The 15,451-nt window shown below is 42.1% G+C and overlaps 1 protein-coding gene across 5 annotated transcripts in view; it reads right to left on the reverse strand.

Moving 5' to 3' along the window:
- Nucleotides 1-15,451, reverse strand: part of LNX1 (ligand of numb-protein X 1) — a 109,769-nt gene that overhangs the window by 72,035 nt on the left and 22,283 nt on the right. Inside the window, exon 1 of one of the 5 annotated variants that reach the window (XM_019740125.3) lies at nucleotides 12,301-12,650. The exons of the other annotated variants lie outside the window; for them this stretch is intronic. Coding sequence (XP_019595684.3) covers nucleotides 12,301-12,392 — 92 coding nt within the window. The 5' untranslated portion in view covers nucleotides 12,393-12,650. Of the gene's footprint in view, nucleotides 1-12,300; nucleotides 12,651-15,451 lie in introns of those variants that run through there. 5 annotated transcript variants of the gene reach the window in all.

Raw genomic sequence — 15,451 nt, forward strand, 5'->3', positions numbered from 1 at the left:
GAATAAATGAACAAACTAATTAGAAACAGTCTCAGAAACATAGAGGAAAAAATGAGGAATGATTAGATGGGAGGGATGGTGAGGGGATTAGAAAGCACAATCAGTAACCACAAGATTGCCACGGGGATACAAAAGTCAATTTGGGGAGTATAATCAATAATGTTGTAAAGATTTTGTAGGGTATCCAACGGACACGTCTCATTAGGGAGACCACCTCAGGGATGATGTAGATGCCTGATCACTGCACTGTACACCTGAAGCTGAACAATAATGAATGTCAACTACAATTATATATATATATATATATATATATATATATATACACACACACACACACACACACACATATATATACATATATACAATATAATATATATTATATATATATATATATATAAACAAAAAGTGGAGTACAGCATAAGGAATAGAGACAGTGGGAATGTAACAGTTGTATGTGATGTCACAGGGGTAGTAGATTGGGGGAAGGGGGTTATCATTTTGTGAGGGGTATAAATGATAAATGTCTAACTATTACAGTGTTTTGTACACATGAAATAAAAAAATATAAAAATAAAAGAAACAATGCTTGAGTTACAGGGAACACTTTGTTTTTCTTAGTGTCCTTTACCCTCCCCTGTTTTATGTTTGAGTCCTAGACACCATTTCTGCCTACTTGCCACTTGGACTTAAGTTCTCTGAAGCAGACTATGAGTGTTTGGAGGCTCTTTATGGAGCATTAGCACCTCTCAGGTGTTTAACCATTTTTTATGATGGTAAAAGGAAATATAATTCCCTGATGAGATTGTGCTGCTCTCCTGAGTAGACCCCTAAAAGAAGGGTCCCTCAAGGGAAAGGGTACCTCTAGTCACCAGACACCAATACACCACCAAATACCTCGTGGGTATCTTTTCTAGAGAGAAAAAATGTGCAGGGAGTGAAGAAAGGAAGTTGGCTTGTAGAGTAGGAAAGACAAAAGCATGAAAAGAGCTAGCATGGATCCATCGTGCCATGTGCCAGGCATGGTACTGGGCTGCGCGTGCGGGCCCTCATTCAGTCCTTACTAACTCCGTAACGCTGATCTCAGAGAAGTGAAAGCAGCAGCCCGAAGACACACCTAGTAAGTGGCAGAGCCAGGGTCTGACTCTGGCTGGCATCCACACTCATGATCGTAATGCTACAGACCTGCCCAGCCCTGATGACCCCTCAGACCTTCTACTTTTGATGGTGCTCAGGTGTTTTTGTATAAAAACTGCAGCAGCTTCTTGGTGGGAAGGCTTATTCCAGGTGCACTTCCAACAAGATTCCTTTGATCCTCTTGAATCTATCATCAATTAGCTCATGAAGCCAAAACATTTTTTGGCTGACCACTTTAAAGACACCTTGGGGACCACGCGCAGTCTGCCATCTTATGCCTACTTCAGTGGAAAAAATAATTATATATGCTAGAAAGCTCTGTCTGCAGCATAATGTTAACTGGCCAGAAAAACTACCCAAATATTTTGCCCAGAAAAGATTCCTCTGTAAAGCCATTTGTTTTTCTGGTTCAGAATCCATCTCTGTGGCCCTAGTGAATTATAAAGGTCTGGAGCAACCTGCCACACACCCCAGTAATGCCATCTCCATGGCAACAAAGGGAAATGCAGTGGAAAAAAGCCCTGATTCTAAAATTAAGATACCTGTGCTCCAGGTTGGCTGGATCCTCTAGGGGAGCTTCCTTACCCTCAATGAATCTTTGTTTTCTCATCGATAAGATGGGGATTCACTGCCTTTGCTGTGAGGTTCAAATGAGGTCATTTATCATTACCGTGGCTGTTGACAGTGTACTTATGAGGTTCCAGGAATCTACTAAGTACTGCATATGTATTACATTTCATTGTTACCCCATGAGGTAAGTACTATCATTAACAGCTCTGATTTAAGGATGAGAAACTGGAGGCCCAGCTGAAGTCATTAATCTATTCAAGGTTAACAGCTGGCAAGTGATGCACCAGGATTTGAACTCAGATCTGAGTAGCTTTTCAGAGGCCACATTTTTAATCACTACAAGCTGAAACTTAGAACTGCTTCATGATTGGCCTCTGCCCTGCCCCTCTGCTGCCATCCTTTGTGTATGAGGCCCTTGGAATTATACGCAAATCCTTGGAATACATATTCAGATGTAAAGTTTTATTACTGTCAAATGGCCCCAGGTTGCATTTGTACAAAATTAGTCAAGGAAGTCCCATGATAGCATTCTGAGCATGCCCAGATGGTCAGATACTCTCAGAGGGCACTCAGTTCCTAATAGGTGATGTGCAAGGTCACATGCATTATTGCATCACATCTATGTCATTGCTTTGCCCAAAGCTGTTAATTTAAAATTTTAATAACAAGCTGCAGCTTTATTGTTTCCTGAGGACACATTAAAATAATGAATGCATTTTCATTGCTTCTCCAAAAAAAATGTCATGATTCATTCACAGAGCTTGTTACTGGCAGGGCTGAGTTATTTGGGTAAATTACTATGCCTCAGTTTCTTCTTCTATAAAATGGGAAGATTGGGCTAGATCATCTCTGTGGCCTCCTTCAGCTCTAAAATACTATGACTGTGGGCCACCAGCTAAATAACACGCTGAATCCAGCCTTCCTCTTTGGATTGGGGAAGGGGGACGATGGCTAGGAAAGAAAGGAAGTAGGAGCTGCAATGTCAAGGTAACAAGGAAAGAAACCTAGTGTCTGAGGAATGACTCTGGGGAGGAAGGGTGAGAGACCAAGAGTCAAGAGAGAAGGTGGGTGTGACAGAGAAGGACCTCCTTACTGGTGGAAGGGGAGCTGCATGGGAAGCGTGGCCCTGTCCACTGACAAATGGCTCAGGTCTCCCTCTAGACTTCACCCCAAAATGCTAGTCAACCCTTTCTCAACTCAGGTAAGTTACTTACTTGTCTCTTCAAGGAAGGATGGAAGGAGGAAGGAAGGGACTACATGGTTTCAGCAATTCTTTAGCAATTCTATTTTCTTGATCTTGGCCCATCCAGGCTCTCCATGGATGAAGTTATTATCAAATTTCATCAAATGAAAGATTTCACTATTTTAGGATGCACCATTATTTTACCAATCACCAAGAAAGAAAAACACTGCCCATTATTTTGTATGGTGCCATTAACTGTAAGATACAGCCTGCTCTCAGACATTAAAATGTATTTCCCTCTCGTAATAGCTACATATGATATCGGAGGGGTAGTGGACTTGGAGGGGTTATCAGTTTGTGAGAGGTGTAAATGTCTAATCATTATGTTGTTTTGTATACCTGAAACTAATATTTAAAAAAAAGTATCTCAGAATACTAATATAAAAGTATCTCAGAATTGATGAAATATGTTCTTATAACTACTGCTATTACTTATAATAAAATCCGTAATTTAAGAGTTTTCTGTGATCAGGAACTATATTGAATGCTTTACATAATGCCATTCAATACTTACAACAAGGTGTTATGATTTCCATTTATAGACAAGAAAAGCCCAGAGAAGCTAAGTAACATGCCCAAGGTTGCCCAGCTGGCAGAGACTGAATATGAACCTGAGTCAGCCCGATTCCAGAGCATGTGCCTTCAATCACCACCTCATCTCACCTCCAACCTTCCAGTGGCTGGCCACTTGATTATTATGGTCCTCAGGATGCCAAAGGGACTTACTCATTGTCTTGGAGCCCTGGACTCTCCCGCTCATATTCTTCTGGGTAGAACTGCTAATGAAGGAAAAGGGTGGAGAAGGGGCCACAGGTAGTCACTGTCCCTCGGGGCACCAGGAAGACGGTTCTAGCCCTGGATATGCAAGAGTTAACCACAGAAATGGGCTTGGGGGGAGGGAACCAGAGTTCCAGAGTGGGGTGTTACCATAAGACCAATGAGTATACCTCAAGGCATGCACAAGCCTTTCTAAGAACCTGACCAGAGACCTAGCAAGTGTGAATTCATGACTGTGTCTTTTTAAAAGAGAGGACTTCTCAAATTCTACACACTTGTGGTTTTACAACCCTGGACCCTCCCTGGACCCACTCTTGGTGTTTATGAAAGCAGGTGTGGTTGAGGGTAGAGGAAGCTATAAGAGAGTGGGGTCCACATGGGCCCCACAAAGGAAGAGGTGATGGTCAAAAAATGGGAAGATGACTCAGAAAAACTGTCTGGTTCTTTGGCCAGCAAGTTTTGTTGACTTGCAGAAATGGGCCATTTCCTGTCCTATTTCTTCCAAGCCCAATCCCACAGACAGGCAGTGGGAAGTTTCCTGTTTACTTACAAGGGGTTGCATTTTAATGCCAATGAGTCCTGAGAGTCTGTTCCTCCTCGGTGCTTGCCAAAGTGACAGACACCCAGGAGGAAAGTGGGGAGACTATAACAGAAATCTTACATAGAATTTCTTATCCTTTTCTTATGTTTTATAATGGATATAATATAGTAATACACGTGTATAATGTATAACTAAACAACTACACATATGACAGGCACATGGATGAATTTATTGATATAGGTCTGTGATCAAAAAATGTTGGGAGATTATTGCCCTAGGAAGAAGAAATTTCCCTATTCTTTCTAAGTACCCCTCTTAAAGCTTCTGGGTGACAATGTCACCAAAAACACTCATCTTGGTTAAACTTGGTTAAATTCATAACATTGTTCAATGTTTTGGATCCTGCCCCCTTTACATTCCCTCAACTTGATAATCAATTAAAATAATTGCTTTCTTTTTACTCTTTTTCAGCTACTAGCCCAGTATTTGGAATTTGTCAATGCTGCATTCTTCAAATCTTACCTCAAGAACTCCTTTGCATCAGTGGAGTATGAAAGGGTACGGGGGCGGGGGGGGGGGGGGACTTGTGAGATACAGCAAACAATTGCAGTGTGCAGACCTTATTTTGCTCATGATTCAGACAAGCTGTTAAAAGTTATAAGATAACAGGGAAATTTGAACTGACTGGATATTTGATAGTAAGGAATTATGGTTACTTATTTTTGGTACGACATTAGTGTCATGGTTATATTTTTTAAGATTCTTTACTTGAGAGATAAATACTGAAACATATGCAGAGGAAATAAGATGCTTGAGATTTGCTTCAAAACAATTCAGGGAGGATATAGATGAAACAAGATAGCCAGTAATTGTTAATTATTGAAGAATGGGTAATAGGGTACGTGGAGATTCATTATACTCCTCTCTACTTTGCACTGAGGTTTTCATTAAAATTAAAATGAAGAAAATAAGTCAAACATGATGTAATCATTGAGATCTGCTGTTAAAGAAATACCCGTTTTGCCTTTCAGCCACCTGACTGGTCATGTGATCCAAAGAAAGGCCAAAGCAATTTGCTAAGCATTGTAGTGGTATCTTGAAACTCCTGGGTTTTTGCATTTTAGACCATAAAACAAATGGTTTGGGACTGAAGTTGCTTTACTGCTGGTAAAAGAACTTGCTGATTCTCAAGGAGAAAAAAAAATTAGACCATTAAACAGGACCATTATGCTCTTTGAACATCAAAGAATCATTACAAAGCAATGTTGTGATGAGTTAAGTGTAAATGAATCAGGAACATGCGGTTTCAATTTCCTTCTAAATACACACATTTGTAGATTTAAGGAAAAAATGCCCCATTAAACATATGCTGAACTGCAAGGCTTTGAAAGACATGAATAGAATCACTGAACCCAAATGGACCCTCACTTTTCTCCCCCAGACCGGACCTTTTTCCTTCTCTCAGTTGGAATGGTTTCTCCACCTCACCACACTTCCTCTGTAAAATCTACCTCCTTCCTTCCAGGTCCTAATCCAAACTTGACTTCAAATCCTTAAAATATATCACACACACAAAAAAAAAAAACCCAGAGATCAGCAGCATCTTTTTTCTTCTTTTCAATTTTGATGAGAAAGAAAAATTCTTTGAGACTCAACTTGGAAAGTGTTTACTGGCAAATCCATAGAGCTCACCCTGTTGGTTTAAACTTGGAAAGTATTGGGAGTAGTTAACACAGTGAAAATGAAGTGAGGAGGAAACGGATGCTGTACTCCTCTCACTCATCCTCCTCCCTCCTCATTCACACAAGAAAGAATTCAACTGCAACAACCTAGACGTGCCTCCTGCCCTGTGTGGATCTCCGCTGAGTACAAAGCTTTTTAAGAAGATGCTTCTCCAGGTTATGTAGTTCCTGGCCCAACACTTGGCCTGAGTCTGGCTGAAGTCAGCAGGGAGACAAAGGAGGAGTTACTCAGGCTAGTGTTGCTGCTGGGCCTTGATCTAGGGAAGGGAAAAGCGAGAAGGTGGACCAGGGCCTAACGAGTGATCTGCGAAACTAAGGCATGCCATCTTCTCACCTGAAGTCTGGAATGCCCTGCTGGGTGTGAGTGGAGGCTCTCTGTGGCCTGTGAGCCCCAAAGTGAATATTCTCGTTGTGTAGACAGTCCAGTTTTTCAGAGGTGTGTCTTGCAGGTTGGTTTGAGAAAGTTCTGCTAGGGAGGTGGGTGGTTCAACTTTTGGGCCTAAGACACTTGGTGGCTGTGCTGTGCCTCTGAGTTCTGGGCCTCACTCGACTTCCCAGGAAGGACACACACAGGGCTGCCTCCTAACTCCTGCTGCTTTTGGTGGTTTCTCTAGGAGACCTCGTCCTTCTGCAACCCTAAATGATTCAAGCTGGGAAATCAGAGTCACTCATTTTAATTTTCTGAGCACAAAACTCCTGTGGGAATAAACCTTTCCCACTGAGAACTACTATCTCTACCGGAGTCAGGGACTAGTGTGATTTTTCTCTCCAGACATTGGCACGAATACTGTTCATAGTGATGTCATTTACAAGCCAAAAATACTTGGCTATAAGCTAGAAAGAGAGCTGACATTTTCTGACTTCCTGAGAAGCCACACAGCTACAGTAGTAGCACTACTTTCAGAGACCTGTCATCTTCCAGGGACCCTGCCTAGCTGTCTTGGTAACAGCTGGGTCCCTAAAACAAAGGACAGTTGTCTTCACTGAAAAGTAGGGCTCCCACTCAAAACTCATTCAGACTTTATACCATGGGCGTAAACACGGCATCCACCAGAATATGACACAAAAGTGAGAAGTATTTCCAAGGGCGATAGGGCTAAAAATGTTAAAGGTAGAGGAAAGATGAAATGGCTTCGTAAATGGTTTTTGAGAGTTGGGTGTGTACCATAAAATGCATCTCACCACCCCACCAAACTCTAAGGTTTTCCTCTCAAATGCTGGCTAAACGAAATATTTAAAGAAATGCTACAAAAACCACAGGATATCATTGACCAGAGCAGCGGCCACCTCAGGTGGGCACGGTGCTCCTTTTTCTGCAACACCTGAGATGAAGTAGCTTACATCATTATTCGCAAAATCACACTCCCTTCCACAGACACCAAACAAGGGTCTTTTTTTTTTTTTTTTTTTTTTTCTTTTTTTTTTCACCATTGCTTGCGACGTTTAGGAATTGGCCAAGATGTGAGGCAAATCCATTTCACTCAGTTCAACTTAAGTCTGAACTGTGCAGAAGCTGGGTGTACAGAATTAACGTTTCCCAAGGTCTCCCCTGTAAAGACTGACCTGGTAGAGGAGACAAACACGAAGCCTGCCGATGAGACGCAACATGGAGGAGACACACAGAGCAGAGCCATGCTTTTCCACAGGAAGTCAGGGAGAATTGGCATCCAAGCTGGATCTAAGGGTTCTTAAAGTGTGGTGCCCATGAGGATCACCTGGGGGCCTTGTTAAGCGTGAAACTGGGAGGGACCCCATAAGAATCACCTGGGTTGCTTAAGAATGAAATAGTTGCCTCCCCACCCAAGATTTTTGTTTTTGTAGGTTTGATTTAGAGCATCTGCAATTTAAAAAATCAAGCCCAGCCCTCAAGTTCTTATGTGGGTAGCCCTCAGAACACAAGCTGCTCAAAGGACTTCACCCCCAAATCTTGTCATATGTAGGGCTATTCATAGGCCCAGAAAAATGAGAAAGTGATACTGCGCTCATGCCTATGAGACTGAAAGTCTATTTCCTAAATTCACTTTGGGGTCTAGGAAATCGAGAGTTCATGGGAATCAGGAGTGAGGGTTTTTAGGGAAAGAGCATTTCCCTTTATCCTATGGCATGCTCTTTGCAGCCACTCCGAGAGCAGGCCTAAACTCCCTGCTCCCTAACCTGTGGATTGGGACTTCACATCAAATACTCTGGCTTTAGGCTTCACTCTCCTCTGTGTCATGGTAACAGGCGGCAATGGACATGTTTAAAGAAGTAGCTGCCTAGGGTTATAAATTATTGACCCTCAAGGCCAAACTAGGTAAGCAAAATTGATCTCGTAGATTGGACAAGATGTTTTTTTATTTATTTTGTGTTAAATTGAATTTGAACGCCTTTAGACATATATACAAGGTGTGATCAAACAATACGGTGAATGTTTAAATGAAAACTTTATTATAGTAAAAGACACATTGCCATTAATCCCCCTCAGAATACTCCCTCTTGCTTCAAACACACTTATCCCATCGTTCTTGCCACTTTCTGAAGCAGCTCTGGAAGTCCTCTTTCATGAGTGTCTTTAGTTGCATTGCTATGGCTGCCTCGATGTCCTGAAGCATTTTGATTTTGGGGAAGAGCCAAAAGTTGCATGGTGCCAGAACTGGTGGATAAGGTGGATCAGGACACACCGTAATGTTTTTATTTGACAGAAATTGCCATATGCCAGAAGAGATGTGTGACACGGAGCATTGTCATGATGGAGGATGATTTACGGCACACTTTAGAACACCTTTTTCTCAACTGTAGCTCACATCCGACTGGCTGCACCGAACAAGTTGGAACTTGTCACTCACTGTCACTAAGGTTTGACATGCTACTTCCCGTATTGAAGATCCCTGCCTTTCCATTGGATGGCACTCGGCAGCAGCATTCATGGTATTTTTTTTATCATAACAGAAAGGCTCTGTGTCACACATCGCTTCCGGTACGGCAATTTCTGTCAAATAAAAACATTATGGTGTGCCCTCATCCACCTTATTCACCAGATCTGGCACCATGTGATTTCTGGCTCTTTCTTAAAGTCAAAATGACCATGAAAGGTAAATGTTTTGAATTGATTCAGGACATCGAGGCAGCCAGGACAGCGCAACGAACACACTCATGAAAGAGGACTTCCAGAACTGCTGCAGAAAGTGTTAAGAATGATGGGTTAAGTGTGTTCAAAGCGAGGGGGGAGTATTTTGAGGGGGATTAACGGCAATGTGTCTTTTACTATAATAATTTTTAAAACTTAAACATTCACTGTATTTTTTTATCACACCTCGTATATTTTCTGCAGTCGACCAGAGGACTTACCACTTTCTTTTGTGTTATACTCAAATGATTCACAAGTTTAAATAACTCCTGCCTGGTTCTGTAGGCATTTGAGTTTAAGACTCCCTGGGCCACATGCTAAATTTGTCTCCGTTTATTAGACTAGCTTCAGTTTTCAAGCTAGGCCCTGAGAGAACAGGACTCAGACTGAGAGTTGAAGATTGGCTTTCCAGAGCCTTCCCAGTTAGCTGACCTAGCTCTGCCTGCTTTGGAGATCCCAGCGGCCTACAGTAGTGAGAGAAGGGGGTCTCTTCATCTCAGGGCCATGCAGCCATGACCCCACAGCCCCTCTCCCAAGAATGCCAAGCAAACCCAGCAGTCCCACTTACTGCTCTCAATTGCTGTTTTCCAAAGCTTTGGTGACAACCACAGCCACCTCCCCACCTTTTTGCCAGTGCTATTTACCCTGCCTGAAATGCTCTCTTTCCATCCCTCATTCTGCCTAATTCCTCTCCAATTACCTCAAGATCCAGCTGAAACCCTCAACTTCTCTAGTCTGAGTAATTTCATTGAAATGGACCATGTCCACCACCTCTCAACTTACTACCTACCCTTCTTTTTAAAGACTTGCCCTCTTATGCCTAAGGTCATTGTTTATATTTCTTATGTGTATATTTCATCTTTCTCCATCAGATCGCCAACTCCTTGAGGGCAGGTAGCATACCTCAATCCTTACTGCTGTATTCCTGATAGCACCGGCCACAGTACCTGATACGTGTTATTAATTCACTGTTCAGTTCATCAGGTAATAGCTGGACAGACTTCTCTCATATACCATCCCCAGCAACTGAAAGCATCCCAGAAAGTCCTGTCAAATTCATTTTGGGACGTTGTCCTGGCAATTTCCTGGTACTGTGCTTCCTGGATTGCTTCAAATTTTGGAAAGAACAGCCTGCTGTGTCCACTTAGTTATTCAACAGAAAAGTTGCCTTTGCTTCATGTACTTGTAGAAAACTTTTAAGCCAGTATGAAGAGCCTTCCTTTAACCAGGCTATAGAACTGAAAGAAACTCAGTGGATAGGGTCCTCAGTAGCACCTGCAGTGGGCCCAAAAGATATGTCCACCTCGAACCTGTGAATGTGACCTTATTTGGGAAAAAGGTCTTATAGATGCAATCAAGCTAAGGATCTCAAGGTGAGATCATTCTGGATTATTCAGGTGGGCCCTAAGCCCAATGACAAGTGTCCTTATAAGAGGAGGAGAAGACATAGACAGAATTGGGGAGGACATAGAGAAGGTGCTGTGAAGACGGAGGCAGAGATAGGAGACACACAGCCACAAACTGAGGAACGACTGGAACCACCAGAAACTGGAAGAGGCAAGGACAGGATCCTTCTCTAGAACTTTCACAGGGAGCATAGCCCTGTTGACACCTTGATTTGAAGCTTCTGGCCCCTAGAACTGTGAGAGAATAAATTTCTGTTGTTTTAGGCCACCAAATGTGTGGTAATCTGTTTCAGCATCCGTAGGAAACCAACACAGTGATTAACAAGGATAGCAGATGGGGAGTGAAGGTGGGCAATGGGGTCTGGAGGGTGGGATGCTTAGGCACTAGACTGCAGAGATACCAACTTCAGCATTCATCAAGAGAGAGGAAGGGGACTGTTTACAATCCCAGTTAGTTCTGCCATTGTGTATTTTTTCTAGAAAAACTTCCACAGTATCATTATTACTACACAGACCTAAGTGAGATATTTTCTCTTTGAACCTTCTTATCTAAGGTGGACTGGGGTTACATTCCAATATGGGAGGACCAGATAATCGTGAAATGTAGAGTCCTCAGAATGAATGGTCTGCCTCCAAGGACCTAGGTCATTTGTTCTTTTCTCTATTTATCAAGCATTTATTGAGCATCTATTGTGCTAGACAAATTGGATAGTCTGGCTAATTATAAAAGAGGCCCTGCTTATCAGCACATATTTATGGGGGATCTCTACCTAAATATGACCAGCCAAGCTTTTCTAGTTTGGGCTCTGGAACTCTTTTTAGAGTCCCTCTTTTCATTTGCCCACTGACTCTAATTTACACATAAGCCAATTCTTGCTATTTTTACCAGTCTGGTTAGTAAGGAGAATACATTTCTGTAAATGCTTTAAACACTGAGGCACACACAGCAGCACTTTTTATATGATTGCTTGAAGCTGTTCACATCCGTCTGCAATCCTCCTTTAAAGCTTACTAACAAAAGGAGCCAGAAAAATATCCTTGTAGAGGTTGGGGACATGAGTCACTTCCTCTTATAAAACAGACACAGGTCATGTAGGAAAATGTCTTTATTTTTTTGAGAGGCATAGTGAAGTATTTAGAGGTGAAATGTTATGATGACTGTAATTTACTCCAAACCACTTTAGTAAAACATAAATAAATGAGGCAAAGGTGGCAAAATGTTCATCATTAAATGTAGGTGATAGGAAAAGTGTGTTCCCCACACAGTTCTTTCTGCTTCCTCATATATTTAAAAATGATCAAAATCAAAATAAAATGAATACATATGTATATTACATACAGGGCTATCTTTCCCCTGTACTGATACTCTCTCTGTTTTCAGGCATGGAGACAAACTGTCTCAAAAAGGGATGATATCTGTTTGCAATGACAAAATGCCCGAGAGAGGCTGCAGGTCTGAGCAAGCAGGCTGTGTTCTTAGGTTCTATTTATGGAAAGAAGAGAAGACACAGCTATTGAGGAAAAGCGGTGTTGGCATAGAAGCAGGAAAAAAAAAAGCCTCGTTGGGAAAGCACCGCAGCAGTACGATGGTGCTTTTTTGTGGAGTCACAGACAGCAAAGCCCTGCTTTACACTGCTGGCAGGGTGCTTTATCCAAGTGCATCTCGTGTATGTGGAATTTACTTCTCTACACAGACATACCAGCCAGGGAACGGCCTCAGGTCCCACCCCCGACACACCCAACACACCCACCCGGGCAGGCATGGTTAGAGGGGGACTCACAGTTCTGAGTACAGCAAGTGCAGGTTGCCCACATTGTCAATGTAGTTGGCAGGGCTGAGCCAAGGCAGGACCAGCAATAGAAGCGCCTTCATTTTCCAACCAGGGTGCTGCTTTCTTCGTGGCCACCTTCTCTGTCAGCTGCAGGGCCCCAGCCCAGCCCCTTTAAACAAACCTTGCCATGTCCCTGCAATCAGTAGATCAGGAGGAATCTGACTTAGAGCCCTGTGATCGAGCCACGCTGATAAATAAATCATGGGCCTGTAAGAGGACGGTGCCCTCCGATTCTCAGATGGGGAGATGTGAGAATGGAGGGACTCACCATGGTTGGCGAGAGGGCTTAGGCTGAGAACAAGCCGGCTGATGCCCTGGAAAGGGACCTGCCCCCTCCTGCAGGATGCCGACTGGTTCTTGAGAAGCAGCTGGTACATTTACATCACTGGCTGAGAGCAGATGGGCTGGAAGCTAAACTGTGTTGAGAAAGGGCATGAGCATGGCACATTCAGACTCCACGGTGTGAATGAGCAAATCACCAAAGCTGTCCTCCAGCTTGCTAGAGGAAGACACTATTAAGAAATTAGCATCTTGTGAACACAGCCTGGAGATCTGAGTTCCAAGAGAGCCTTCAGATTCTGTGACACGGGCGTGTGAAAAACCAGGCAACTCTACCTTTTAATGTGTATTTAGAGTATACATTTAATACATTTTACCCAGTCGTCGTCCTGACTGCACGGACAGATGTAAGCGAAGTGATGGCTTCCTTGCCAGTTCTGAAAATTGTCCCTATACGCTGCCATTCTCTTTGAGAATAACAAAGACCTTAATAGATATAAAGTTCTGTCCAAACAATGGATAGGCTCCTGTTTTGTGAGGAAAAAAGCACTCCATTCTTCCTTTTCCTGAGTAAGTGAATTAAGCTCTGACACTAGCTGTAGGACACAGGGCATTTTATTTAAGCTACTGAGCCTCAGTCATCTCATCTTTGAAATGGAGCTAATAAGGCCTTACCTGCCTCTGCTGGACTATATCATCTCTTCCAGCTTTAAGGCCTGTGATTATAGACTATATTATCTAACTTAACAGTAGGACTTCTTGCATGCCTAAGCTCTGGAATGCACAGAAGCCCCCAGGATTCCTCTCTTTCTACTCTTTAAGAAGATTAAAATCCATTTTGGCCAGCTTATTTGGCCTAAATCTTAACAGAAATGGCTCAAAGGAATTGTTTCATTAATGACAACCAAGCAATTACAGCAAACTACACTTGGTAGGAAGAAGACCAGAGAAAAAAGCTATGGGATGAGACCAACTGCAATAAACCATGTAGTAAGTAGGAATATGGCATCAGAGATCTGCGTTTACCTGAGGCGGCTCTAAGAGTTTAAATACAGTAGACCCTTGGAATGTGCAGATTTAACTTCTACAGTTTAGATCCTAGATAAGCAACGTTGACAAAATATGACATGTATTAATTCATTTTGTTGAGGTCCTAATTTGAATTCCATTCCCTTTAAGTCTGGAATGCGAGAGTGAGTCAGGGCTGATGAAGAGCAGTAAAAAGGAAGTTAGGTTTGGTATTTAGATGCTGGAGTCAAGCACGCTTGAATTTGAACCTGAGCTGTACCACATACTAGCTGTGTGACACTGAGCATGTTGCTTAACCTCTCTGAATCTCCGTTTCCTTCTCTGTAAAGGAAAAAAATAATAATGGGGCTTAACTCATAGTGTTGTTATGAAGGTGGAATGAGATAATGCCTATAAACAACAAAGGGCACAATGAGTGTTAGCTATTGTTATATTGTTATTAATAATTACTAATAATAGTGAATGAGCTGCTGGCAGCTTAGCACTTATCTCCAAGAGACTTTGTTATTTTCTTCTGGTCCTTTCTTTCCTTCCGCACTATTAGGGACATAACATGTTACAGTCTTTTCCTATATATGGAGTTTCACAGAGTAGTGGGACATGCTCTATTGTATAGCTACTTCATAAACAGCATGGCGTATAATAAAGCCTGTGGGCTCCACAGTGTATTGGAATGTATTTTTGATAATTTTGGACATGTCAGATTGCTTCTCCAAGTCTATGTGAAAAAAGAATGCCTGCCCTTTCATTTTTCTGCATTTCAAGGGGATAAAATTCATTAATGGATATGAATGCAATATAAAAATGATGGTATTGTTTTTTGTTGTTGCGTTTATGTCACTATTGCAAAAACTGCTGATTGCCTATCCAATATCTAATCTCTTCTTTCTTTTAATAGAATCCAGGTTTTGTTCGTGGTGGTAATGCACATAGCCTCTCTCATACATGGGGAGCCATGTAATACAAGAGAGGTCAATGAGGGATAAGGAGAAGTTAACTGGGTGAGGCATCCCAGAAAGCTCTTTAAGGGATGGAGTCTCAGTTTGCACATTGTATTTTGCCCTTTCTGCCTTGTTCTTCCTACCTGGTTATTTCTACCTGGAACTTGAATGTGATGCTGGAGTTTCAGCAGCCATTTTGAGACCATGAGGTGACAAACTTGATGACGAATGCTAATCTGAAAAGCAGGAGCCTGAATTCCTGATGGCAACATCACACTAGTCATAGACTTCCTACCACCAGACTTCGTGTTAAGTGGGAAAAAGAAAACTTTTACATAGTTAAATCAGTATAACTGGAATTTTTTGTTACCTGCCATCAGATGTAACCCTAAGTAATACAATCCCTTAGGAATAAAATCTCACTTTCAAATAGTCATGGATTCCTCTGTAGCTTCCTTGACAGTAAACACTTCTAATCCTAATCCTTTACCCCAGGTTTTACATAAGTCCTATTTCTCTTCTAAGTGTCATCTCACCATCACCCATCACTACCTGTTTTTTTTTTGTCTCTTCTCTTCACTAAACAAGGAACTCTGATCATGGTCCCCATCGTATCCTCACCACAATACCTAGAATACAGTAGATGCTCAACAAATATTTGTAGGATAAAAGAGAATTTGACTCAGTTAAAAAGTCAATTTTTTGGACTAACTTTGTCGATCAGAGACAAGTTAGCAAAACAGGACTTCAAACTTTGCAAGAGCCAGGGTAGGGGTTAAGCATTTATATCAATGGATAATAAATGACTAGAAAGAAAGGGAAAAGGTGAGGAAGATTTCTGGGAATGAGTA

Source organism: Rhinolophus sinicus, chromosome 1 (assembly GCF_057876585.1).
Source record: "Rhinolophus sinicus isolate RSI-liver-muscle chromosome 1, RSI-T2T, whole genome shotgun sequence".
Lineage (NCBI taxonomy): Eukaryota > Metazoa > Chordata > Mammalia > Chiroptera > Rhinolophidae > Rhinolophus > Rhinolophus sinicus.